General features: G+C 42.9%; 1 protein-coding gene across 1 annotated transcript in view; it reads left to right on the top strand.

The window, feature by feature from the left end:
- Nucleotides 1-275: 275 nt before the first annotated feature.
- The window catches only part of ntsr1 (neurotensin receptor 1 (high affinity)), a 36,776-nt gene continuing 10,820 nt past the window's right edge, over nucleotides 276-26,231 (top strand). Inside the window, exons 1-3 of the mRNA XM_069660887.1 lie at nucleotides 276-917; nucleotides 24,517-24,718; nucleotides 24,896-24,980. Of these exons, the coding sequence (XP_069516988.1) occupies nucleotides 276-917; nucleotides 24,517-24,718; nucleotides 24,896-24,980 (929 nt within the window). The remainder of the gene's footprint in view (nucleotides 918-24,516; nucleotides 24,719-24,895; nucleotides 24,981-26,231) is intronic.

The raw sequence follows: 26,231 nt of genomic DNA, 5'->3' as shown, positions 1-26,231 counted from the left end.
TTTCTGTGTCTCTGCTGTTTCCTCTGGTTTTCATTTTGTTGGTGATTTTTTTCTGGTTTCCAGGGTGAGAGCTGGACGGACACATTGAAGTCGCTCCTCTCTGAATGGTTGTGCGTCACCGCAGTGCGTCCAATGAGGAGCACGCGTCCTGCCGAGCCAAATATAAAAGAGCCGTTCTGCTGCTGACTGACACACTCAGAGTCGGAAGCCCAGAGACACCTCAGTGTACACAGCCTGTTTCTCTGCGGACACACACACTGTCACACAGCCTGAGGATGGATGTGAACCTGACGCTCGCGGAGCTGCACGCGCAGCGCTCTCTCTTTGGGAACACCTCTGTTTTTGGCAACAACAGCGCGGGTTTAGAGGAGGAGGAGGACCTGGAGGTGAACACGGACGTGTACTCGCGGGTGGTGGTGACAGTGATCTACGTGTTCCTGTTCGCGGTGGGCTCAGTGGGGAACTCCATCACGCTGTTCACGCTACTGAGCCGGAAGAGCCTGCAGAACCTGCAGAGCACGGTGCACTATCACCTGGCCAGCCTGGCGGTGTCGGACCTGCTGATCCTGGTTCTGTCAATGCCCATCGAGCTCTACAACTTTATCTGGTTCCACCACCCCTGGGTTTTCGGGGACGCGGTCTGCCGCGGGTACTACTTCCTGCGGGACAGCTGCTCGTACGCCACCGCGCTGAACATCGCGAGCCTGAGCGTGGAGCGCTACATGGCCATCTGCCACCCGTTCAAAGCCAAGAGCATCATGTCACGCAGCCGCACTAAGAAGCTCATCAGCGCCATGTGGCTCGCGTCCTTCGCGCTGGCCTCGCCTATGCTCTTCATCATGGGACAGGTGCTGCGCAGAGGCGAGAACATCTGCACCGCCACCGTGGACCCTGGAACCGTCAAGGCCGTGCTGCAGGTGGGTGCGCGCGTGCGTGAGAGAGCGATAGAGAGGGTGTGTGTGTGTGTGTGTGTGTGTGTGTGTGTGTGTGTGTGTGTGTGTGTGTGTGTGTGTTTATGGGCTGTGCGCGAGCAGTTCTCCACAGTTCACCTTAACGCAGCAGGGCGTCTTGAAGTGTAGATGTGTGAACAAACTGAATCACTTTAATTTATTTTAAAGTTTCTGTTCTCGGAGACACGAAGGGAAAAATCCTCTGCTCCTCAAATCATCGGTTTTTATTTATCAATAAAATAATTCACATCAATCGATCCTAAAAGCAAGACTGGAATCAGTATACAGATGCTGCAGGTGTGAACAGATGTGGACATGTATCAACAGGTGTGAGCAGGTACGATTATAAGTTACAGGTGTGACTGATTGTTGATTAAAGACATTACAAACGTGCAGCGTCTCGGATACGTCGAATAGTTTCTGTTTGTTCCCGTTAGAATAAATATAATAATGTATAATAAATATAATATAATAAACAATATATATATATATATATATATATATATTGAAAGTGATCACAAACTGAATTCAGATATTTAAAAAAATTTTCTCTGGAAAATAAAAAGATTCTTATAAACATGAAGCATCATTAATAAATCAGAGTTCAGAGTGTCTACGCCTGGTTGCATTGTTAAAGCGCTTCATTACAGACTGATTGAAGAGTATTAATATTTGTAGTGTGTCGGCCGTCTGGTTCAGAGCGAGCTGAATGAAACACTAAGTTCTCATGAGCAGCAGATGAAACATTTCCTTCCTCCAGATGTTTCAGAGTCTACTGGGAATTTAAAAATGTTCAGCTGTAATTTAAACGTATTTATTTTAAGATGCTTTAATGGGACGTTTAAACATCACAGGACACTTATCTTTCCCTATAGTGGTCTCAAAGTTTCCCACAATGCATTGAGAACACGAGTGCTCTATCCAAGCGCTTACATCCCAACATGCATTGCTCTGATAGATGAAGGCAGCAATGACGTTGTTAATGATGCCGAGAAAATGAGCTCAGTGTTCATTCTTCTGCAGAGATTCAGTACAGAGAGCAGAGGGAACGTGTGAACGAGTGAACGTGCGAACAGTGAACAGGTGATAATTCAGACACCAAGCCATAAAGAATTGCTACATTAAGAAGATAATCGTTGATAAGTGCTTATTGGCTGCAGCCCTCTGGCCATGTTAAAGGAGCAAAGAGTGAGTGAGTGAGTGAGTGAGTGACTTGTTCCATCACAGCAGCTTCAGCTGCAGTCTGTTCCTCAGAGTCTGATCTGAACGTACTGAGCACGCTCAGTAGTGGTTTACACATTGAGAGAATAACAAGTGATGTGTTTACACCCTGTGTGTGGAACAATGTTACTATGTTACCATTTCAACTAGCAGACGCTTCTGTTCAAAGCCTGTGTGTGTGTGTGTGTGTGTGTGTGTGTGTGTGTGTGTGTGTGTGGATCAGAGACTGAATCAAAGTAGAGGGGATGACCTGCAGCAAAAGCTTGAGGGTCGGAGGACATCGAGGACTGTGCCTCTTTACACGTGGTGCGCACTGTAACCACAGCTAAACTGGCACCCCACAAACAATCTTTAATAGTTTGTGTCAGTGCTGAAACATTTTTGAAATGTGTGTGTCAGTGCTGAAACATTTTTGAAATGTGTGTGTCAGTGCTGAAACATTTTCCCAGCAGTCTGGGCCTTTAGACTCGCTCAGACGTTGTGTTATTTTTTCCACTCGATGTAAAGAGCAGAACAATAAATACATGGAGACAGAGTCTGGGGACGTTCTGACGTCCACTGAAAAAGGGCAAACATGGAAACTGCTCCCATAACATTATAAGTGTGTGTGTGTGTGTGTGTGTGTACTGTATTATGAGTCTCCTGCTGCTGTGGATGAACACTCAGCCTGTTTGGACAACATGAGCAACTCTGAGGAGAGAAGTTGTGTGAAGTGAAGGAGAGATGAGGAGGTCAGGTCCAGGTGGAGCAGCCCCCCCCGCTGTGGCCACGCCCTTTGACAGAAACTCAGGGTTTTAATGATACACAATATATAAATATAATATATACAATATAATAAATATTGCCTTAATCTGAAAATCAAATCAAAATGGCTGACTTCCTGTTGGGTTTTCACTGTGACAGTAAGTTACTTTTTGTAGGCCTTGACATGATACATATGCCTACCAATTTTCATACTTGTAGGTGAAACCGACTCCAGGGGCAGAATTTTTTAGGGGGCGCTTTGGAGCCATTGAGCAGACTGTGAGTGACATTACCTCCTGTGATTCTCCTGCAGGACCTTCAGGTGTGTGTTTGTGTTCAGTCAGCGTGGTTGGACCTGAATTCTTGTTTGCTGTGGTTTACTAAGTGTTTCTGAGTGTCTCTGAGTTGCTCTGAGTTGCTCTCAGTTGCTGTGAGTTTCTCTAAATGGTCTCCTGCTGCTCGGTGACATCTTGTTTGTGCAGCAGCTTCAGCCTGAACACTGAATCATTCAAACACAGAGCGACTTCAGGAGGTGTTTCTGTTTTTAAATCAGTGAAATGAAACGTTTCAGTTGAACAAACTCCAGGCTGAGTTTCTCTGCAGGATCAACTGAAGGTCTGGAAATAAAAGTGCCTCAAGAATAAAAAACATTCAGGCATTACAATCTATTACAAATCTATCTCTGAGTAAATACAGTTTGAGTTGGAGGTAAGGAGAACGTATGATCCACAAGTCTACAGGACTAATCTGACGTCTGTATACGTTATATATGTATATATGTATATGTATATATGTATATGTATGTATGTGTATATATATATATATATATATATATATATATATATATATATATATATATATGTATATATATATGTATATATGTATATATGTCTCGACTGTCTGACTGACTGACTGTCTGTGTGTCTGACTGACTGACTGTCTGTCTGACTGTCTGACCGTCTGTCTGACTCTCTGACCGTCTGTCTGACTGACTGACTGACTGACTGACTGTCTGACTCTCTGACCGTCTGTCTCTCTGACTGACTGACTTTCTGTCTGTCTGACTCTCTGACCGTCTGTCTCTCTGACTGACTGACTGACTGACTCTCTGACTGTCTGTCTGTCTGACCGTCTGTCTGACTGACTGACTGACTGTCTGACTCTCTGATTGTCTGACTGTCTGTCTGACTCTCTGACCGTCTGTCTGACTGTCTGATTGTCTGTCTGACTCTCTGACCGTCTGTCTGACTGTCTGTCTGTCTGTCTGACTGTCTGTCTGTCTGTCTGTCTCTCTGTCTGTCTGACTCTCTGACCCTCTGTCTCTCTGACTGACTGACTGACTGACTCTCTGACTGTCTGACTGTCTGTCTGACTGACTGACTGACTGTCTGACTCTCTGATTGTCTGACTGTCTGTCTGTCTGACTCTCTGACCGTCTGTCTGACTGACTGACTGTCTGATTGTCTGTCTGACTCTCTGACCGTCTGTCTGACTGTCTGTCTGTCTGTCTGACTGTCTGTCTGACTCTCTGACCGTCTGTCTGTCTGACTGTCTGTCTGTCTGTCTGACTGACTGTCTGTCTGACTCTCTGACCGTCTGTCTGTCTGTCTGACTCTCTGACCGTCTGTCTGTCTGTCTGACTGTCTGTCTGTCTGACTCTCTGACCATCTGTCTGTCTGTCTGTCTGACTGACTGTCTGACTGTCTGTCTGTCTGACTCTCTGACCGTCTGTCTGTCTGTCTGTCTGTCTGTCTGTCTGACTGACTGTCTGTCTGTCTGACTCTCTGACCGTCTGACTGTCTGTCTGTCTGTCTGTCTGTCTGTCTGTCTGACTCTCTGACCGTCTGTCTGTCTGTCTGTCTGTCTGTCTGTCTGTCTGACTGTCTGTCTGTCTGACTCTCTGACAGACTTTTTTTCCCTGTCGCACGCTTACAGCATCAAAACGTCTCCTGCCTACCTGAACGCCCTCATCCAGGTGTACACTCCGGCCCGCCCACTCCGCTCTGCCAATGAAAGGTGCCTGGTACTCCCATCACATCAGGGTCCTAAGTCTCTAACTAGAGTCTTCTCCTCTGTCGCCCCCGGTGGTGGAACCAGCTACCAAACTCCATTCGGTCCGCAGAGTCCCTTTGACCTTTAAGAAGGAGCTGAAGACCCAGCTCTTTATGACCTCTGACCTTAATTACGTTGATGCTATTGGTGATGCTGATATCGAGGATGTTGTTAATGTTGATTAGGATATTCATGATGATGATGATGATGATGACGACATTGACCTTGTTGATGTTGTTGACGCCCTGTGCTCTGCCTGTCAGCACCAGTGTCCGATCACACCTGAAGCTGTGTGTTGGCTCTTACTGACCTCGTTCCCTCCTATCCTGATCGTTGCTTGTGTTGGGTAACTTTCAGTTGTACGTTGCTTTGGACAAAAGCGTCTACTACATGAAACTTTAACATTGACTTTTACTGACAGGTTAAAAAGTGTGCATGAATCTAAAAGCTGACATTTTCCTCCAGTTATTGCAGTTTTTATTTAAAATGTGATTTGATGGAAAGATGGAGATATTGATTAGTTATTGTTTCAAAAAGTGAACCTGTTGACCACATTAGCAATTGGCTCATAATAAGCATTAGCTAAAATAAATATGTGTAAGGCTGATTAACTCACCTGTTGTAGGCGTAAATGAATCTTTAATGAACAGCTCAGTGACACAAATCCTCCTTCTTTATTCAAACATTTAAAGTAACACTTAGTTTAATACAGAGACACAACAAACAGCCTCCAGCATCTGTTTAGCAAGCACAAACAACATTAATTATCTGCAGCTGAGTTCATCTGTTTCTGTCTCTGTCGTCATCACAGCTGCTGTGAGTGTTTTCATTGTATCTGCAGCTGGTTCAGATTCTGTAAATCTGTAGGAACAATGAAAATGATATGTCCAATGATTTGAACATAACAGTATTTCAAATATCTATATATATATTGAAACATTATTATTTGGCCTTATTAGATCGGACAGCTGAAGGGAGACAGGAAATGTGGGGAGTAGAGAGTGGGGTACAGACCGGGAGTGGATCCTGTGATCTGTGCGTCGAGGACTGTAGCCTTTGAACATGGAGCTCTACCAGCTGAGCTAAACCAGCGGCCCATGAGCATAAAAAGGATTTTTACTGTTACATCAGTCACATGATTCAACTGATGAAGATGTTCCCTTGTTGTTTTTCATCATATTCAATTCAAAAACAGATCTGCTTTCAGTCGGCCATGAACACACCAAAACTGTCTCAACTGTAAAAACGATTTTAATATTTTCACTCAATAACTCAATAACCTGATCATTGAATTTTCTAAGTAAATGAATCTTCCACATCACTAATACTCCAGTTACTCTGCCTGCTCCTTAAATAAACATGTTGAAAGTTTAAACTAACAGTTCAGAGCTTCTGTTGAACGCAGTGTTATCTTTTGAATCTGTGACTGTCAGTGCTCTCTGTTAAACATCCGTCCACCTTCAGTTTCTGTCGTTTTCAAAAGGAACTAGTTCAGATCTGTTTAGATCAGAGTCTCTGTTCTGTTTCGACCTACATTATTTAGACCTGCTCTCTATAACAACATAATACAAGCTAAACCCATAACTACCTTAATAATACCAATAAGATATCAAATTATCTATTGAACACTCTGAAAGAGGATCCATTTACTTGTTTACAAAGGAGATGACCATAAACTGCATAAAACACTATTTAGAAACCCACAGATGGAAATTCTCTGTTCCACGATGGTTCTTTTCATCCTCAACATATTGAAGATAATAAATGGACATTTCAAAGGTTAAGAAGGATCTGCGACTCAGACTTTCACACACAGCACAACCACAGTACATGACTGAACGTTTCTTAGACGGATCATACAAAACAGCGCTCTCTCCACAGCTCAGACTGAAGCAGCCTCCATCAGACGTCCTCACCTCCTGAAACAACCTAATAAACAGAACAAAGAGACTTCAGGTGTACATGTGGTTACACGTCACAGTAAACAGGCTCAGCATATGAGACAGATTATTTTGTCTAATTGGGACAACTTAAGGAGCGACCCTTCCTTAAACGAGACGTTCCAACAACCACCCAATTTTTTATTACAAACGAGTCCCCTCCACTTCCAGCTGTCTTCCAGCAGGACGGGAAGCCCACTGGCTCAAGAGACCTATTGGGACTTTCAAATGCTGGCAATCTACGTGTAATCACTGCTCCAACATTAAACAACAGAAGGAATTGGTTGACCTTAAAACAAGGGAGGTACGAAAAAAGAAACAATTCATAAACCAGGGCTATACAACTGGTGGCCCGCGGGCCAGATCCGGCCCTTTTTAATATTTCTCTAGACCGCGAGAAGCTGCCTGCACATTCAGCTGGTGTCTGCAATATGATAAATATTACTAAGGTGATGAACATCAGTGTTTCCCATGCAGACGACCCATTTTAGCATATCATCAATTTCGTTTTTTTGTTTTGTTTTGTTTTGTTTTTCGAGAGAAGATGCCACCTGTGATCGAATTATAGCCGACGCTCTCCGCTCGCGTTGCCCCTCCCGCTCCTGTTCATTGTGACAGACACACACACTGGTAATGATCAACGAACGTCCTCCACACGCAGATCACCTGCTGTTGTGAAACAGACTGCGGGTGGAAAAAAGACTCGAATTGTGTTTTAAGGCGACTTCATGAAACACAGCTGATGGAGAAAGTCGTCAGAGCGGACACACACAGGGAGAAACAGAGAGAGGCGGGGCATACTGTGTGTGTGAAGACAGGAGAGGTGTGTGTGTGTGTGTGTGTGTGTGTGTGTGTGTGTGGTTGGGGGGCAGAGAGCTGGAGAAAGGTGAGCCGATTATCAATATTGTCAGGAATGAACAAAAATATAGTTAATATTTAATAAGGTTTAATCTGTGATAAAACAAATAATGTACAGGAAAGAAGTTCATGCATTCTTGAACATATCTTGGATATATAAATGTCACCTGTGCTGCACGTTTCAATATGAACTCTTCACAGGTGTCAGGCCTGGACTAAAAAGAGGACTCAGATGCAGAGGTTTGCGCAGATCAAGCAGGCTTTTATTCTGAAAATCCACTATACAACTCTTAAACCAGAGTGACAAGAAAAAAGGCTATCAACTCTAGACTATCTGAGAAATAAGGAACAGGAAAAAGTAAAATTCAAAACGCAACAGAAAATCACTCCAAGGGAGGAAACAAAAAGGCTGAAAACTGATCTACTCTGACGAGGAATATTAACTATGAAAATTTAATAACAAAAAGCACTCCAAACGGAGGGAGGGTATAAAGGCTATAAATTTAGGCTACACTCTTTCTGAAAAAACTATGAAAATAAAACCACTCCTACAGAGGGAAAAAAAAGGTTACAAAACAAGGCTAGCTTAAACACTGCTCTGAAAAGATTACAACACAAAATCACTCTATTTAAGAGGAGACAAGGGAAATCGAATACTAACTTAGACGCTGAGGACAAGAACGAGACAAGTACTGTGATCATGGGGCTGGAGGCACACGAACAAACGAGATACTCTGGCACAGGACAAAGGGAGACGCGGACTATAAGGCACATGAGGGTAATGGGAAACAGGTGGAAACAATCAGGGATCAGGGGAGACGTCAGACCGGTGACACAAGAGGAAGGGCAAGTGACCGCGGTGTGACAACAGGTAATTTACAGAAAAAGTCCCATTAGCCAACTTTTAGCAAAAAATCAGCTTCAAAATGTCTCTAAGTGGAACAAAGCTGACCAAGTCTGCTCTACCAAGTCATAAACACAGATAATTATTGTTTATTTATAATTCAATGGAGAAGGAATATACTGTAGCATCACTAGTTTATTTCATCATTAGTGAAATCTATGAACATTATTCTGTGAATGCAGGAGCTATTTGAAGCCGTTTATTTTTTTATTTATTTTTTTTGTACATTATTTTTTTGGCATTTTGCCTTTATTATATTGGACAGCTGAAGAGAGAGGAAATGTGGGGAGTAGAGAGTGGACGAAGACATGCACCAAATGGATCGGCAGACCGGGAGTCAAACCCGCGATCAGTGCGTCGAGGACTGCAGCCTCTAGACACGGGGCGCCTGCTCCACCAACTGAGCCAAACCAGCGCCCCAGAAGCCGTTTAATGACAAAATATTCTGTGTGGCCCACGAACCCCGTGATCATCCTATGTGGCCCACTTGCTGTTGTAGTTGAATAGCTATGTCATAAACTGTAACTCCACATCTTTGGTTTACCACCTCACTGGCCCGTGTGAATGTTTTTACATAGGATGCACCAAGAGGCACCTTAAAGACGGGGTGGCTGACGCCATAAGAACCCACAATGCGAGCTACCCCATGGCACGCCATTTTCAAAGCTGCACCACAGCAACGACAGCCTATTGAAAGTGGAAGGGATTGAGCAGGTGGAACAATCCATCAGAGGTGTTGATCGTCTTAATAAAATACTTCAGCAACAGACGTATTGGATTTTCAAATAATTTGTGTCTTAAAAACTGCAAATAGAGATCCAGACCCAGATGTTACAGTAGCAGGAAGAAGACGATCAGTAGTACATGAGTTTAAATATTTAGGTATAATGATAGATTCAAAACTCACATTCAAAACAGAAGTGTGTGAAAAACTTGTGAACAGAATTAAATAGAATTTAGCAAATTTGAGACACAAGAACGACTTAACGTCTGAGGCTTCAAAGTTGTACATCGATGCCATGATTTTCTCACACGTGAACTACTGTCTTACAAGATGGACACAGACATGTCGGACCATATTAAAATCAGTACAAACACTTGGATAAATAGTCATATCATCACTGTAACATTTTAACCAAATTCAATTCTTTCTTTGATTTAAATGATTTCTTAACCTGGGAAAACGTGATGAAATTTGCAGATATTTTACTTGTGTATAAAATATTTCATGGTCTGGCCCCCCCTCCGCTCAGAGTTCATTAAACAAAATCAAAACTCATCTGCCACAGCTGGCACCAGAGGGGTTTGTAAGATACCACGTAGAAAAAAATCCTTTGGACAGTCAGCCTTTTCCTATCGAGCAGCGCGTACCTGGAACACGATGCCCACAGAACTAAGGAACATGACATCTCTCAACTCTTTCTCCAAATCTGTAAAACAGTGGTTGCTGGACAACCAAATATGTGCTCATAATATGGAGTAGTAGTTAGTGTTCATTGTGATGTGTTACTTACGATTTGTTATTATAGTAAGTGTTTCGTGTTGTTGTATGTTTCTTTTATTGTTTTATGTGTTTTTTATTGTATAATTTATAACCCATTAACCCCCCCCATTTATTATACTATTATATTGTAGACTCTTGAATCATATATTCTGAGTGACTGTGATGACAATATCCATTGTTGTGATGTGTTTTCAACATGCTGAGACTCTTTATTCCTGGTCCAATTTTTTACTTTTGACAATTTATGGCAACACTTGTTTTATATAATGGTGACTTATATTGAGTGGTTATGGTAACACATTGTTCATAATAACTATTTATGGTAATACTTTTTCAATTTGACTATTTAAGACAAGGTCTGCGTTTATTTCTTTGATATTGATTCAATGAAGTCATTTTTAAGTAAATCCTTGAATATGTTTGATTTCTGAAGGATTCATGACATTTTAAATTCATGAAAGTTCAAGTGAGGAAATGCCAACAAATTTCAGGCTGTGAAACGTTTTTGGTTCAGTGTGAGAGTCGACAGCAGACCGTATGTTTACAGCAGTGACTGTGTGTGTGTGTGTGTGTGTGTGTGTGTGTGTCTGTGTGTGTGTGTCCAGTACAGAGACCTTTGTGCAAACAGTGTCACCATGATGTAAATATTTGGATGATTGTGTTCGGAGTGAGACAGATCAGCTGCGAGATTAAAGCTCTGAGTCATCATGGAGCCGATGAAGAGCAGACATACAGACTCTGACGTTGCTCACAGTTAGAATAAAGAAATTGGTATCAATGTCCTTTGATGAAACAACAATATATTGTTTTCAAAGTCAGACTTTACATTCAGAAATTAAACAGGCTTTTGTTTGTTTGTCTTTGAAACATTAATATGGAGGATATTTTGGGTCATAATTGAAATACAAATAGAGATCAAATTAAAAAGATTATTTTAGTACACTACTAGACATAATCAGCTCATAATTAAATTTGAAAAGGAAATTGGAAAAAGCAAATTTAAAATGTAAAATGATCATTTGAAAATGTAAAGTGACAATGAAATATGTGAAATTTGAAATGAAACGCTTAAATGGAAATGCTCAATCTTAAAAGCTTAAATTGTAAAGATGAAAATGGCCATGGAAACAGCAAAAGGTAAAAACAAAAGCTTAAATCGAAATACTTTAATTAAAAGCTTAAATAGAAAAAGGTAAATTTTTTTTGCATTTGACATTCAGCATTTTAAATTGAATCTTTTACATTTTCAATTTGGCATTTGCCTTTTTCCATTTAGAATGTGTAAAACTCACTCACTGTAAAGTAAAACTACCTACGGGTACAAATAATGTAACCTAACCTAAACTTACTTGCGAACATTCCTGTCCATTGGGCCTCACACACAAAGTCAACAGTGAAAGGAGCGTTATAGACTCCACCGCATTACCCTTCCAGTCTGACAGCCAAAAAGCAAAGGACAGCGCAGCAGGTAAGAGGCTAACATTATCCACTAGCTATATTAGCTGTAACTTGCACAATTTTATATTGTACAAGTCACAGCAGGATCAGAATCAGGATCAGGATCAGGCATCAGAATCAGGCATCAGGATCAGGCACAGGCATCAGAAACAGGCATCAGAATCAGGATCAGGTATCAAGATCAGGATCAGGATCGGGCATCAGAATCAGGCATAGGCATCAGGATCAGGCATCAGAATAAGGCACAGGCATCAGAATCAGGCTTCAGAATCAGGATCAGGCATCAGGATCAGGCATCAGGATCAGGCATCAGGATCAGACATCAGAATTAGGATCAGGCACAGGCATCAGAATCAGGCTTCAGAATCAGGATCAGGCATCAGGATCAGGCATCAGGATCAGGCATAGGCATCAGAATCAGGCTTCAGAATCAGGCTTCAGAATCAGGATCAGGCATCAGGATCAGACATCAGAATTAGGATCAGGCACAGGCATCAGAATCAGGCATCAGAATCAAGATCAGGTATCAGAATCAGGCATAGGCATCAGGATCAGGCATCAGGATCAGGCATCAGAATCAGATTTAGGATCGGGCATCAGAGTCAGGATCAGGATCAGGATCCTTGTAGTTGTAATATTTCATTTTGAAATGTTTAAATTTAATTTATTTGTCTCTGTTATAAAAATGTTTTCTTTTTTATTTTAGTTTTTCAAGATAAACATTTTTATTAATGCATTGCTCATGTAGTCACATGTAAGCAGGGTTGGGTATTGTTTGGATTTTAATGATTCTTGATTTCAATTCTTTGAAGGGCAGGGTCAAAACAGGCCACATGCTTATTTCACAGAAAAAAACGCTCAAGGCCTGGCGCTTCTAAGGGCCTCGCAAAGGGTAGCCCAATTCTACCTGGCACCTGGCAACCAAGGCTTTTGATCCACCATGATTCTGAAATGAAATTTCATTATGCATCGTAATAAGACTTTAAAGCACATCAGAGAGGGAGGGAGGGAGCTGGTGAAGTGAAGACATGATCTGAAACTTTGATCATGAAGCTCCTCCACAGCTCTGTTTATCAGTGAAATATATGAACTACACATTATATGGACGTATGACAGGAACTACAAACAGATCACGACGACATTGAGCCAGGTACAGAGCATGAGAATCACACACAGATCTGTGTCATATCTGCTTCTCTCCTAATGTCTGTCTCCCCCCCGACATGATAACTCTGATAAATATGCGTGGATCACCTCCTGCTCATCTCATTCACAGCGTGTGGAGTCTTTTTTCCCTCTCCGCCCGGTGAACCAGAAATTGACTCTCTAGGGACATTTGTGTTATAACGTAATGAGAATTACTTTTTAGCATTTTAAAATACTGAACAAACCCATGAAATGTATTTTAGAGGCACATCCAACTGTAAATTATTTATGCATTTTAACTTCGTATTTAAAATTCTACCGTCACATAATATGAACTTAACCCTGACAACTGAATATTAATCAAGCATCTTATAAATAACTTGAAATAACAACGCCTTTTACAATAAGAAAGATATATATATGTATATATATATAACTTATATTTATCAGGTTATTACAGCAGAAAATGCTGATTGCCTAAATGCAGTGTGGCGAAATGCTATGGTACAAGGATCCAATAGAATTTACTGAGCGAGTTTACACAGTCACGTGGAGGGGGAGGGGCCAAACCATTTACATTTTTTATAAATCAGGCACAAATTTGAAAATCTAAAATTCTCAAAGCTCAGTAAGTTGTATTTCTCCCATACCTGTCAGTGATGAGAGAGTTCAGAGTTTTTAGAGTTTCTTTTTATAAGGACTCAAGAGGTCTTATGGCGTTTCACCAGCCTGCCCCCAACAACAAGACATCATCATGTATAAATATCTTGGCTGCATCCAGAGAGAGACAGTTTCTAATATTCCTTAAAGTTCAGGTTTGGATCCAGTAGTAAGCCTAGATATTTAAAATCAGTGACTATTGCAATCCTTTCCCCTTTGACGAGATATCAGGGTGACGAGGTTGTACCGTCGTTTTAGTAAAAAACATACCTTTTGTCTTGTTAACATTTAGACTCAGACATGATTGATCAAGCCAATGTGTGATCATCTCCAATGCTTTTGTTAGCTTGGCAGCTGCTAACTCAGCTGTTTTTGCATGTGTGTATACCACAGTGCCATCTGCAGTTCTATATCATGACACTGTTGAGGGAGATGATTAATATATTGGCTAAATAATAAGGGACCCAACACTGACCCCTCGGAACACACACTTTAACACATTGCATCCTCTGTGATAAATATGAAGACATCCATGCTCCAGATGAGAAGTTAAATTTAGACACCTTGGATATTAAAACACCCTGATTGACTGTATCGAATGCATCATGCAGATCTAAAAATGAAGAACTAAAAACTACTCCCCCTTTATTGAGCCTTGATTTAATTTGCTCTACTAAGTGCAAGGTAGCAGTTTCAGTGGAATGATTGGATCTAAAGCCAAACTGCATACAATGTAGAGCAAAAGTGCTTGTGTTAAGAAATGTTGTCAGTTGTTCTATGACAACTTTCTCTGCAACCTTAGAGAGTACTGGCAGTATACTTAGAGGTCTGTAGTTACTGGCTTCAAGAAGGTCTCCAGATTTAAAAATCGGTGTGACAATTGCAAATTTCCAAATTGTCATCAGGGAAGGTACTGTGTTTAAAAGATAAGTAAATTCAGTGAGCAATGGGGGAGTCCAGTCAATCAATCAATCAAATTTTATTTGTATAGCGCCAAATCATAACCAGGGTTATCTCGAGACACTTTACAGAAAGAGCAGGTCTAGACCGACTCTTTGTTAAGTTATTTAAAGAGAGGCCCAACATGAATCACCATCACGCACTTAGCAATTCGGCACATTGGCAGAAAAACTTCCTTTAACAGGCAGAAACCTCGAGCAGAACCAGACTCATGTTGAACAGCCATCTGAAGAGACTGGACGGGCCGAAAATGGGACAGAAGGAGATGCAGGATAGAGACAGGCAAAGAGAGCAACAACAACACATGTTCTTGTTACAACAACAACAGACACATACTGATGGTTACAATGCCAATAATAGTGGTAGACTAGGGTGAAGATTAGCAAAATAAATAAATAAATAAATAAATAAATTAGCAAGAGAAGCAGAGTAATGATAAAGGCTGAGGTAATCGTAATTGTAACAGTTGAAGTCAACAGGTCTACTATTAGCATTAGCAGCAACAACAATGATACTATGGGAAGTATATGAAGGCTGATGTTAGTAGTTGTTGCAGTCGAGCAGGTCCACAGCAACAGGTGGTCTGCAGCAACTATCCCCAGGAACCTTCAAGACAAGGGAGCACGAGAACTCCCGGGAAGATATGTGGTTAGTAATGTTAATGGGACCAGAAGATACAGAGTTAATGAGCTGCATTAATATGACAGAGAGAGAGACAGAGAGTCAGAGAGAGAGGAAGAGAGAGAGAGAGAGAGACAGAGAGAGAGAGAGTCAGAGAGTCAGAGAGAGAGAGAGAGAGAAGCTTGGTGTGTCAGATCCCCCGGCAGTCTAAACCTATAGCAGCATAACTCTGGGCTGGTCCCAGCCTGAGCCAGCTCTAACTATAAGCTTTATCAAAGAGGAAAGTTTGAACTCTTAAAAGAAGAGAGGGTGTCTGCCTCCCGGACCTTGACTGGTAGATTGTTCCAGAGGAGGGGGGCCTGGTAATTGAAGGCTCTACCTCCAACACTACTCTTAGAGACTTTAGGTACCACAAGCAGGCCTGCATCCTGGGAGCGCAATGTTCTAGAGGGGTAATATGGCACTATGAGCTCTTTAAGATATGATGGTGCCTGACCATTAAGAGCTTTGTAAGTAAGAAGAAGGATTTTAAATTCTATTCTAGATTTTACAGGAAGCCAGTGCAGAGAGGCTAATACAGGAGAGATGTGATCTCTCTTCCTCGTTCTTGTCAGCACACGTGCTGCAGCATTTTGTACCAGCTGCAGAGTTTTTAGTGACTTATTAGGGCAGCCTGATAGTAACGAGTTACAATAATCCAGCCTGGAAGTAACGAATGCATGGACGAGTTTTTCTGCATCGTGTTGAGACAGGGTGTGTCTGATGTTTGTTGTGAAGGTGAAAGAAGGCTGTCCTTGATATTTGTTTTATGTGGGAGATGAAGGACATATCCTGATCAAACAGAACTCCCAGATTCCTAACAGTAGTGCTGGATGCCAGGCTGATGCCATCTAGGGCAGCTATATCATTAGAGAAAGAATCTCTGAGGTGTTTTGGGCCGAGCACAATAACTTCAGTTTTGTCTGAATTAAGTAGCAGAAAGTTTCTAGTCATCCAGATCTTTATGTCCTTAAGGCATGCTTCTAGTTTAGATAGCTGATTGGTTTCGTCTGGCTTCATTGATAAGTATAATTGAGTATCATCTGCATAACAATGAAAATTAATGGAGTGTTTCCTCATGATATTACCCAGAGAAAGCATATATAAGGTAAAAAGAATCGGTCCGAGCACAGAACCTTGTGGAACTCCATGACTAACTTTGGTTTGCATAGAGGACACATCATGAACATTAAGTTGAAATATCTTTGTGTGATTTAACAAACATGGTGTCTAATTTAAAAGCATCTCTACATTTAGATCTTTTTAAGGAGCTGATGATTTTTTTCACTTGTGTCTGGTTAGTCTCCAGCAGCTGGAAAACCTGGCCTGTAGCATCTAAAGGAATAATATCCAGTTTCCTTTTTGTCACTATTTTTCCTAGCTCATATACAGATTTAAGCATCAGCAAGATGATCTTCAATTAGCTCTCCCTGTGCTTTGGGTTTAAAACCTCCTCGTGAGATTATCAATGATTATCCAGATCAATTTACTGTTGCCTTTGGCCTCATTTAATATATGAAGATAAAAATGAGATTTAGCTATTTTATCTTTTGGATAACTTTATTGTTTAAACCTTTATAACTCAGCATGTCCGTGTCTCTTCTTCCTCAAGTCTTCATCAGCTTCCAAAGATTTTCACTGAACCAGGGTCGATTATTTTTATGTTTAGATTTTATCTGGACCCTAACAATTCAAGAATCCTGTCCTACCTGACTGAAGGAAACATATTAAGTAAATCCCAAACTGGCTTTATGGAGACCACATGTTCACTCTGCAAGCTGTCATCCAGAAACATGTACAGCAGAAGGACAGAAAGGACTCATCTTTGCTTTGTGGACTTCAGGAAGGCTTTTCATCGGCCCTGGCACAATGGTCTCTTGGATGAGCTGCTCTGGAACACTGCTGGAGGCAAAGTTAATGATTACATGAATGAACAAAAAACAATGTTTTAAACAATGTTGTGGAGTCCATCAGGGCTGCAACCTGCACACTTTTGGTCCAGTCCATACATAAATTACATACATAAATTAGAGTGCTATAATTTACTGCACAGAGAATTGACCCAATATTTAAATCAAATATAACAATCTATGAAAAGACAACCCTTAACTAATACAGACTCAGTGAGCACAAACTGGCTGCAGAAAGAGTCTTTGAGCACTGTGCAACAGGACAAGTGGAAACAGAAATTTCTTCCCTCACTAGCTGCCCCAAATACAAAGAAATTAGAGAAACATGAATAAATGTGAAGACAAAATCCCAGAGTTTGTTTCCCTCGCTGAAGAGAAAGTGATTCAATCCTTCTGGGAAAGAGAGCAGGACGGGAGAGCTGGCAGGAGAGGACGTTACTGCATGCCTCAGAGCACGACACGTTTCTATGTGAGATATTTATTAGTCATTTTTATTGTTATTTTTCTTCTTTACTTTTATTTCTTTCATTATTTACTGTGCTGATTATATTTTCTATATGTGACTCTTTTGCTTTGGCAACATGTTTGATTCAAAACGTCATGCCAATAAAGCCGATTAAATTAAATTGAAACAGAGACAGAGAAAGACACCGCAAACAAACACCCCATCAAAAGCGTCCACACAGAGGTCTGCATTCCCCAAGTCCACAGGAACGCCCCCAACAATGGATGGGCGATCAAATTTTATAAACACCTCAAAAGCAGTGAGCCCAGCTCGTACCATCACAAAGCTCTGCAGCGCCAAGAGGAGAACATGGAGGAGAGTCCCCTCAGCCAGCTGATGCTGAGGCTCAGCTCCTCTAACAGGCCTCAGGACAGCCCTCACACAATCTGGACCAACCAGACTACCTGAGCACCCATGACTGATGAGACACTGAGACTTTAACCAGGTGCAGACTCAGCCATCACAGCCTGGCCATCGAGACAGATAGACACAGACGCACCTGGCTGCCCAGAGAGGACAGACTGTGTCAGCTCTGTCCACACAGACAGGTGGAGACAGAGACACTTCCTGCTGCACTGCAGCAAATATGAACATGTCGGAGCAGAGTTCTTTTCAACAGTGAAACATAAAGTCAAAGACTCTGAGTCTCCACCAGACCTGGGAGGAGTCACAGTCAGCAGAGCTGCAGCAAGATGTGTCCACTCCTGTCAGCCCGAGGGACAGAACAAGCAGCACACCTGACACCTGCAGTCAGTCAGCTCAGCTCACACTCGGCATCTCCATTTATCATTACATTATTTAATGTGCAATTATACTGTCATCAACTGCTGCATACGCACACACACACAGATGTGACCACACACACACACACACACACACACACACACACACACACACACATGCACACTGACTCGTCCATTATATTCATTTTATTTTTTTGTTTTGATTTGCTTTTTAAACTCATTAATTACTGATTCTTTCTTTAAACATCTACTAATATTATTATTATTATCATATTATTGTATGTTGTTGTTGTTGTTTATATTGTTAACAATTGTTGTATGTGATATATAGTCCTGACTTTCATGCCAATAAAACATAATTACATTGACTTTGACAGAAACAGATTTTCTGCTTCTCTGGAATTTGGACTCAATAAAAAGAAAATCCATTAAAGTCACAGAGAGCTGAACATGTCGGCAAGCTGTGGGTAATTTAATGTTGTTCCTCTGCTGTTTGGGGCTAAATTGTCTTTGAGTTTGTGTGTGTGTGTGTGTGTGTGTGTGTGTGTGTGTGTGGGTGTGTGCTTCACCGCAGCAGCAGCTGAATGTGTTCATGAACAGAACTAACGGACGTGTAACCATGGAGACGTACAGAGATGTTCAGGCTGTGTGATGTAAAGAATTCACTGTGTCCTTCATTGATTTATTATGGAGAGGCAGAGACTCCAGGAACATGTGACTGAGTGATTGAGTGAAGGTTTACTGAGCCAACAATCTGGGATCCCATCGGCTATACTCTGAGACGATATAGCCTCTGGGAACACCGGTAATCGTGCCGGGCGGTAAGTGACATTCGACTTCCCGTCAAGACTTCCTTTTCCGCGTGCTGCGTTGTTACAGAAAGAGAAACCGTTCTCTTGTGATTGACTTGTTATTAACGAGTCTTACCTTCGCCCAAATTTCAACATCATGATGCAGATTAGTAAGAAGTAAAAATTTAAGCTTTGTCAGGTCTGTCCTCAAGAGGACAAGAAAACTTTTAACATGAGAAGATTGTTGAACGGAGGTCGGAGCGATCTGATGCATTCGAGGAAGTCGGGAAATCTGAACGCTGAACGGCTTTCGTGACACAGCGTCAAGGGAATTCATCTCAAGTTTTATTTTAGATCTAGAACAGATTGTTAGCTGTTAGCTGTTAGCATGCAGATGTCTGTTTATAGAGATTAATAAGAAGCTAAATCGACGTCAGATCGCGCTGATGGGAGCCGGGATGTCATTACAGCGGATCGCTCCGCCTGCTTTTGCTCTCCTCACGGCCTGTTTTTCTTGCTTACGCCTCAGCCTGCTGATACGTGATTGGTCATTATTCGGACTACAAGCATAGTTCAAACAGAATCCAGAACACTTCCCACAGCCTTCCCAGAAATCCATGTCCCTGCCTACAGAGATTACAGAGCGAATGACTAAATGAATGAGTGAGTGGACAGAGGACAATCGCTCTGTAACTGCCCAGCAGATGTTTTCAGGAGAATCAGCCTTCAAATACAGAAATAAACAAACTCAAGGTCAGGAATGAGCTGCGATCATTAACAGCAAACTGCAACAGAAAATGCTGCATTATTATCCAGTAATTCAGGTCTGCAGGGGGCGCTGCTAAAACTAAAAACGTCTTTTGTTTTATAGATAAAATAGTTTAAAAGGAGATTTTGTCAGCTGGGACGACGTGTTTTTCAGGCCCATGGAGGGGAGACACAGCCGGGCCGAACACAGCCCCTGATATTCATAGAAGTTTGACGACAGGAAGTAGAGCAGCGAGCTGGTTTTCTGAGTCTGTGTCGGCACTCCTCTAAATCTCCTGCAGGAGTTTATTTATACAGCACATTTCAGCAACAAGACAATTCAGAGTGCTTTACACAGAACCACAAAAGCAAAGAAACACATCATAAAACAAGACATTAAAAAGCAAAGTGAAGAAATTAAGTATAACAAATAAGAGTTAAAGCTACAGTGCAGATATAAATAATTAGAACAGTTATTAAAATAAAAGCATTAAAACAGTTGAATAAAAAGCAGCTGTGAACAGGTGAGTCTTCAGGCTTGTCTGAAAAGAAGTGAGTGTTTCAGCAGACCTGAATGTTTGTGGGAGTTTGTTCCAGATATACGGAGCATAGAAACTGAACGCTGCTGCTCCATGTTTGGTTCTGACTCTGGGGACAGAAAGCAGACCTGTCCCTGACGACCTGAGGGGTCGGGACGGTTCGTACTGTGTCAGTAGATCACAAATGTATTTTGGCCCTGGAGCATTCAGCGCTTCGTAAAGCAGCAGGAGTATTTTGAAGTCTATTCTCTGACAGACAGGGAGCCAGTGTAAAGACCTCAGAGCTGGAGTGATGTGATCTCCTGTCCTGGTCTTAGTGAGGACTCGAGCAGCAGGGTTCTGGATCAGCTGCAGTGTTCTGATTGTAATTGTTTTTATGAGGCTTTGAAAGTTCAGGTCTGAGTCCATGACTACACCCAGATTTCTGGCTTGGTGAGTGGTTTTCCACACTACTGAAGAAAATTACTCATTGATTTGTTCAGTGCATTTAACTAGTGCTTGTATGGGGCCATGGTCCCCTGGTGACATTGTGATGTAGATCTGTGTGTTGTCTGCGTAGTTATGGTAACTAATTTTATTGTTTTCCATTATCTGAGCCAGTGGAAGCACGTAGATGTTAAACAGAAGAGGCCCCAGAATGGAGCCTTGGGGAACTCCATATGTAATCTTTCTCTGCTCAGGTGTAAAGTTACCTATAGACACAAAGGAGTCCCTGTCTTTAAGTTAGAACCAAACCAGTTTAGTACTGTTCCACAGTGGAGTAATATCTTATGGTCAGCTGTGTCAAATGCAGCACTGAGATCAAGTAGTACTAAGACTGAAACTCTGCCACTGTCTGAGTTTAAGCAGATGTCATTAATCACCTTGACGAGAGCCGTCTCAGGTGGTGTGACACCAATCCATCCAATCACTCACACACCCTGTGAAACCCACCTCACACCTCATCATGTGTTCACAAACCAAACAGCACAAACTACCTGATGGATAGTAACCCTTTGTGTGCCTGCAGATGGCTCACAGCAGCTCTGTTAGCACAAAGCAAACATCAGCGTCTCCTGTGAGACGTCTCTCTGATAGAAGCTGAAAGCTGAGAAACATGTGAACCAGGTGTGAAACACACTGATCAAAACACAACATGCACATGGCAGGTGTGTGTGTGTGTGTGTGTGTGTGTGTGTGTGTGTGTGTGTGTGTGTGTGCGTGTGTGTGTGCGTGTGTGTGCAATGCAATCAGGTCTGTGTTTGTCCCTCTCGTATTTATACACAGTGAGTGTGTAAATCTATCACCTAACAACAACAACCTAACAACAGGGAAAGATCAACCTGACGGAGCAGTGTGTGTGTGTCTGTGTTTCCTGGTGTTGAGTTCAGGGACTTCGTGTACTGAAGGTGTTGGTGGTGTCAAAACAAAACAAAACAAGAGGAAAATTATATTGTTCCATGTGAATGGTAAATGGACTGCACTTATATGTCTCTGTTCTCGTCTTTGTGACCACTATATATGACATCCACACATTCACACACTGATGGTAGAGGCTGCTACATAAAGTGCCCAACTGTCAATCAGTCATCTCATTCACACAACTCGCAATTTAGGGTTCAATGTCTTGCCCAAGGACACTTCAACCTGTAGACTGAGGGAGTTGGGGATCGAACCACCGACCTTCGCTTGAAAGATGATCAACTCTACCACTGAGCCACAGCAACCCATGTGGTTCATTGGTGGCAGGTTTCTGCCCAGGTCTTCGTCAGCAGCTGTCAGCCTCCGTCGGCCTCCATCAGCAGCTGTCAGCCTCCGTCAGCCTCTGTCAGCAGCTGTCAGCCTCCGTCAGCCTCCATCAGCCTCCGTCTGCCTCTGTCAGCAGCTGTCAGCAGCTCTCAGCCTCCGTCAGCCTCCGTCAGCCTCCGTCAGCCTCTGTCAGCAGCTGTCAGCAGCTCTCAGCCTCCGTCTGCCTCTGTCAGCAGCTGTCAGCAGCTCTCAGCCTCCGTCAGCCTCCGTCAGCCTCCGTCTGCCTCTGTCAGCCTCTGTCAGCAGCTGTCAGCAGCTCTCAGCCTCCGTCAGCCTCCGTCAGCCTCCGTCAGCCTCTGTCAGCAGCTGTCAGCAGCTCTCAGCCTCCGTCAGCCTCCGTCAGCCTCCGTCTGCCTCCGTCAGCCTCTGTCAGCAGCTGTCAGCAGCTCTCAGCCTCCATCAGCCTCCGTCAGCCTCCGTCTGCCTCTGTCAGCAGCTGTCAGCAGCTCTCAGCCTCCGTCAGCGTCCGTCAGCCTCCGTCTGCCTCTGTCAGCAGCTGTCAGCAGCTTTCAGCCTCCGTCAGCCTCCGTCAGTACCTCTCAGCCTCCGTCAGCAGCTGTCAGCCTTTGTCGGCCTCCGTCGGCCTCCGTCAGCAGCTGTCAGCCTCCGTCGGCCTCCGTCAGCAGCTCTCAGCCTCCGTCAGCCTCTGGTTTAACTTTTGTCATTCAGAGCAGAACATGTTTTAGGCGCTGTGTTTATAAATAAATAATAAACATGGTCGTCGTGGTAAACAGAAACACACAGAGAAAAAAATTCAATGACTTTATATGAAATAGCTTTAATTAATATTTTTACTAATGGTGATAACATCAGATTAAGAGGGGACCAAAGATTTAATAACCTTGGATTTGTCCACATCTCCAGAGGGACATATTATGATCGAAGGCTGTCTGCACTGAGCAGCAGCAGGATGTGTCCCCCCAAAAGAAAGGGGAAGCTCAAGTCCCCTCCAGGGCAAAGGCTCACAGCGTGATATTACCCTTTGCTGAGTACCCTGAACAGGACTCCATTGCAGTAATCTAGGTGGGAGGTGATGAAAGCATGAATGAGGGTCTCTGCAACAGAGTCGAAGAGGGATGGCCGGAGTCTGGAAATGTTAACGAGGTGGTATAAAAGATTTGGTGACTGATTTGATGTGAGCCTGGAAAGATAGGGTGGAGTCTAGGATGATGCCGAGGTTCGCGGACTTCGGGGAATGGAGAGATGGAGCAGCCGTCAACGGAGAGGAGCAGATCTCCAACCTTCTGGAGCAGTGCCTCGGGACCCACAACCATCTGTTTTATTGCTGTTGAGTTTGAGCAGGTTAGATGACATCCAGTTTTTTTTATTTCAGGCAGGCAGTTGACAAAAGATTGAGGGGGGAGCTGTGTGGATTGTTTGGTGCAGAGATAGAGTTGAGTGTTGTCAGCATAGGAGTGAAAGTTGAGACCATGGTGGCGGATGATTTGACCACGTGGGAGCATGTAGATGAGATAGAGAGGTACAGTTTAAAGGTTTTACAGTTATGTGATGATTGACTCACTTAGGTTGTAGGAAAAAGGGTCAATGGTTAAATTCAAAGTTGCACACTGTCAGCCCACACTGTATAAAAACTGTATAACAACAAGGTGCACATACCTTATGTTTTAACCAACACACCACCTATAGTTATATACATGACTATCATAATAATCTCAATGACCAGATGTGAGGACTTCAGCAACAGGGCAGCAACACCTCAGTCTGGGTCAGCAGTTCCCATCCCCTGCTGAACACAGCCTGAGCGAAGCCCTGCGTTCCCCTGCTGAGCCAGCAAGGCAGATCAGGCAGGCCCCCAGAAGAACTATAGAGTGCCGAGGCGGAACCGTTTCTAAGACTGTACCCAGCGACTCTAAGAAGGTTGCGTACTCTGAACTGAACAGTCAGAGCCTTTGTCCCTGCAACTTGCAGTCACAGGGAGAGAACCCTCTCGTTCCCTTCAGTCACCTTTTTGTCTTCAGTCTAAAATCTGCTTTTTAACTCTGCAAGTTTAGTCTTTTTGTCTCTCTGCCTTTCATCTTCATCTTCATCTGGCTCTCAGCCTTAATCAGTCAGCAAAGTGTCTCTTCCTCCGTTCTGTTCCATCAGAAGAGTGAAGAAAATTATTACTATTCCCTGTCCTCCATCCTTTTCATTCCCTGTCCTCCATCCTTTTCATTCCCTGTCCGCCATCCTTTTCATTCCCTGTCCGCCCTATCCAGACCCGTTCTACCTCCTGATACACATGTAATAGTTCACAATCAAAATCAGAATGTTATCTTATATTTCCTTTTCTGTGCTTTGAACATCTCCTGACCTCAGAGACTTATCTAAGGATCCTCTGCTGGGGGCCTGACCTCATGTAAGGAAACACAAATGGTGATTGTTAAAATGTCTACCTGTATGTGAGCTCTGAAGTCTCACCTGTTTTCTGAACAGATGAACGCCTTCCTGTCCTTCGTGATCCCCATGGTGGCTATTTCTGTTCTGAACGGGGTGATAGCCAATCAGCTGCTGTGGATGTTTCGGGAGGCGGAGCAAGAAAACCGCGTGTGCATCGTCGGAGGAAACCCCACCGTCCTGAACGTCACAGTGGAGCCCAACCGAGCGCAGTCGCTCCGCCACGGAGTCCTTGTGCTGCGTACGTAGAAGATTAATGTCATGTACACAAACACACACGTGTTTCCTATATATATATATATATATATATACATCTGTATTTATGACATTTTAAGCTATTTTAAGCTGTTTCTTAAACATTGACAGGATGATCACAGTATTTTATATCACTTTGCGTGCATTATCTTTGTGTGTTTAGGCGCCGTGGTCATAGCCTTTGTGGTCTGCTGGCTGCCCTATCACACTCGCCGCCTCATGTTCTGCTACATCACTGATTGGTCACAGTGAGTAACCGTGTGCTCTCTCTCTCTCTCTCATGCACACACACGCGCGCACACACACACACACACACACACACACTGATTACATCAGTCTGCAATGTTAGTGTTCTTACAAACAAGCTCTGCAGGATGAGCAGCTCCAAGATTTCACAATTATGAAGTTACAGAACTCAATACATAAACTCGAATATTTAATATATATATATATATATATATATGTATACATACACTACCAGTCAAAAGTTTGGACACACTTTCCCATTCACTTGTGTGAGAAAATGTGTCCAAACTTTTGACTGGTAGTGTATATAATCTTTATTGGCAGGTGTGTGTGTGAACATACAAGATTTTGACTCCAGTTTTACAAAACTCTCATAACATACATATTTTACTGTACAATTTAAAAAGATACAACTATATTTTAAAATAATAATAAAATACAACAGCAGCAGTAACACTTGTAGACAGTGGGACAATAGTGAAATGGTGACGATCAGATTTAACAGAGTACTGTGTCCTGAGAAAACTCTCCTTGCTCTCTTCCTGCTGAGACAGTGAAGAGGACACACTTTGATGTTATTATTAATGCAATTATTCATAATGAAATTATTATAATAATTATGAATGTAATTTTTTATCAATGTAATTTGGCTTCTAGTGGTGTGACTTGCAGTCTGTGAGTTCTGTTACACTACATGAAAAAAAACAATGAAGAGGAAAATAAATTTTACTCTTCAGCAGTTTCCTTCTTTGTTGAGATCATTGAGCTGCGACAGAAACTGGACCAGAGGCCTGATCCTCAGCTGGTCAGACAGGAAGGGGAGGAGCATGGCAGCGCTGCACTCTTTCTCTCTGGTTCTTCCTTCATGTTAATTGATGCGTTCAGACAAGAAGTTCAGCTTGGAGCTCTGCTACCACCTCACCTTCTGCAGCCACATCATCATCTGCAGCTGCCTCACCTTCTGCAGCCACGTCACTGTCTGCAGCCGCCTCACCTTCTGCAGCCGCGTCACCGACTGCAGCTGCCTCACCTTCTGCAGCCGCGTCACCTTCTGCAGCTGCGTCACCGTCTGCAGCCGCCTCACCTTCTGCAGCCGCGTCACCGACTGCAGCTGCCTCACCTTCTGCAGCCGCGTCACCGACTGCAGCCGCCTCACCTTCTGCAGCCACCTCACCTTCTGCAGCCACGTCACCGTCTGCAGCCGCGTCACTGTCTGCAGCCGCCTCACCTTCTGCAGCCACCTCACCTTCTGC

The sequence above is a fragment of the Semicossyphus pulcher genome, unplaced genomic scaffold, assembly GCF_022749685.1.
Source record: "Semicossyphus pulcher isolate SPU_LCO1_2020_fin unplaced genomic scaffold, fSemPul1.0.p SCAF_13, whole genome shotgun sequence".
NCBI lineage: Eukaryota > Metazoa > Chordata > Actinopteri > Labriformes > Labridae > Semicossyphus > Semicossyphus pulcher.
This window is presented reverse-complemented; position numbering and strand designations above follow the sequence as displayed.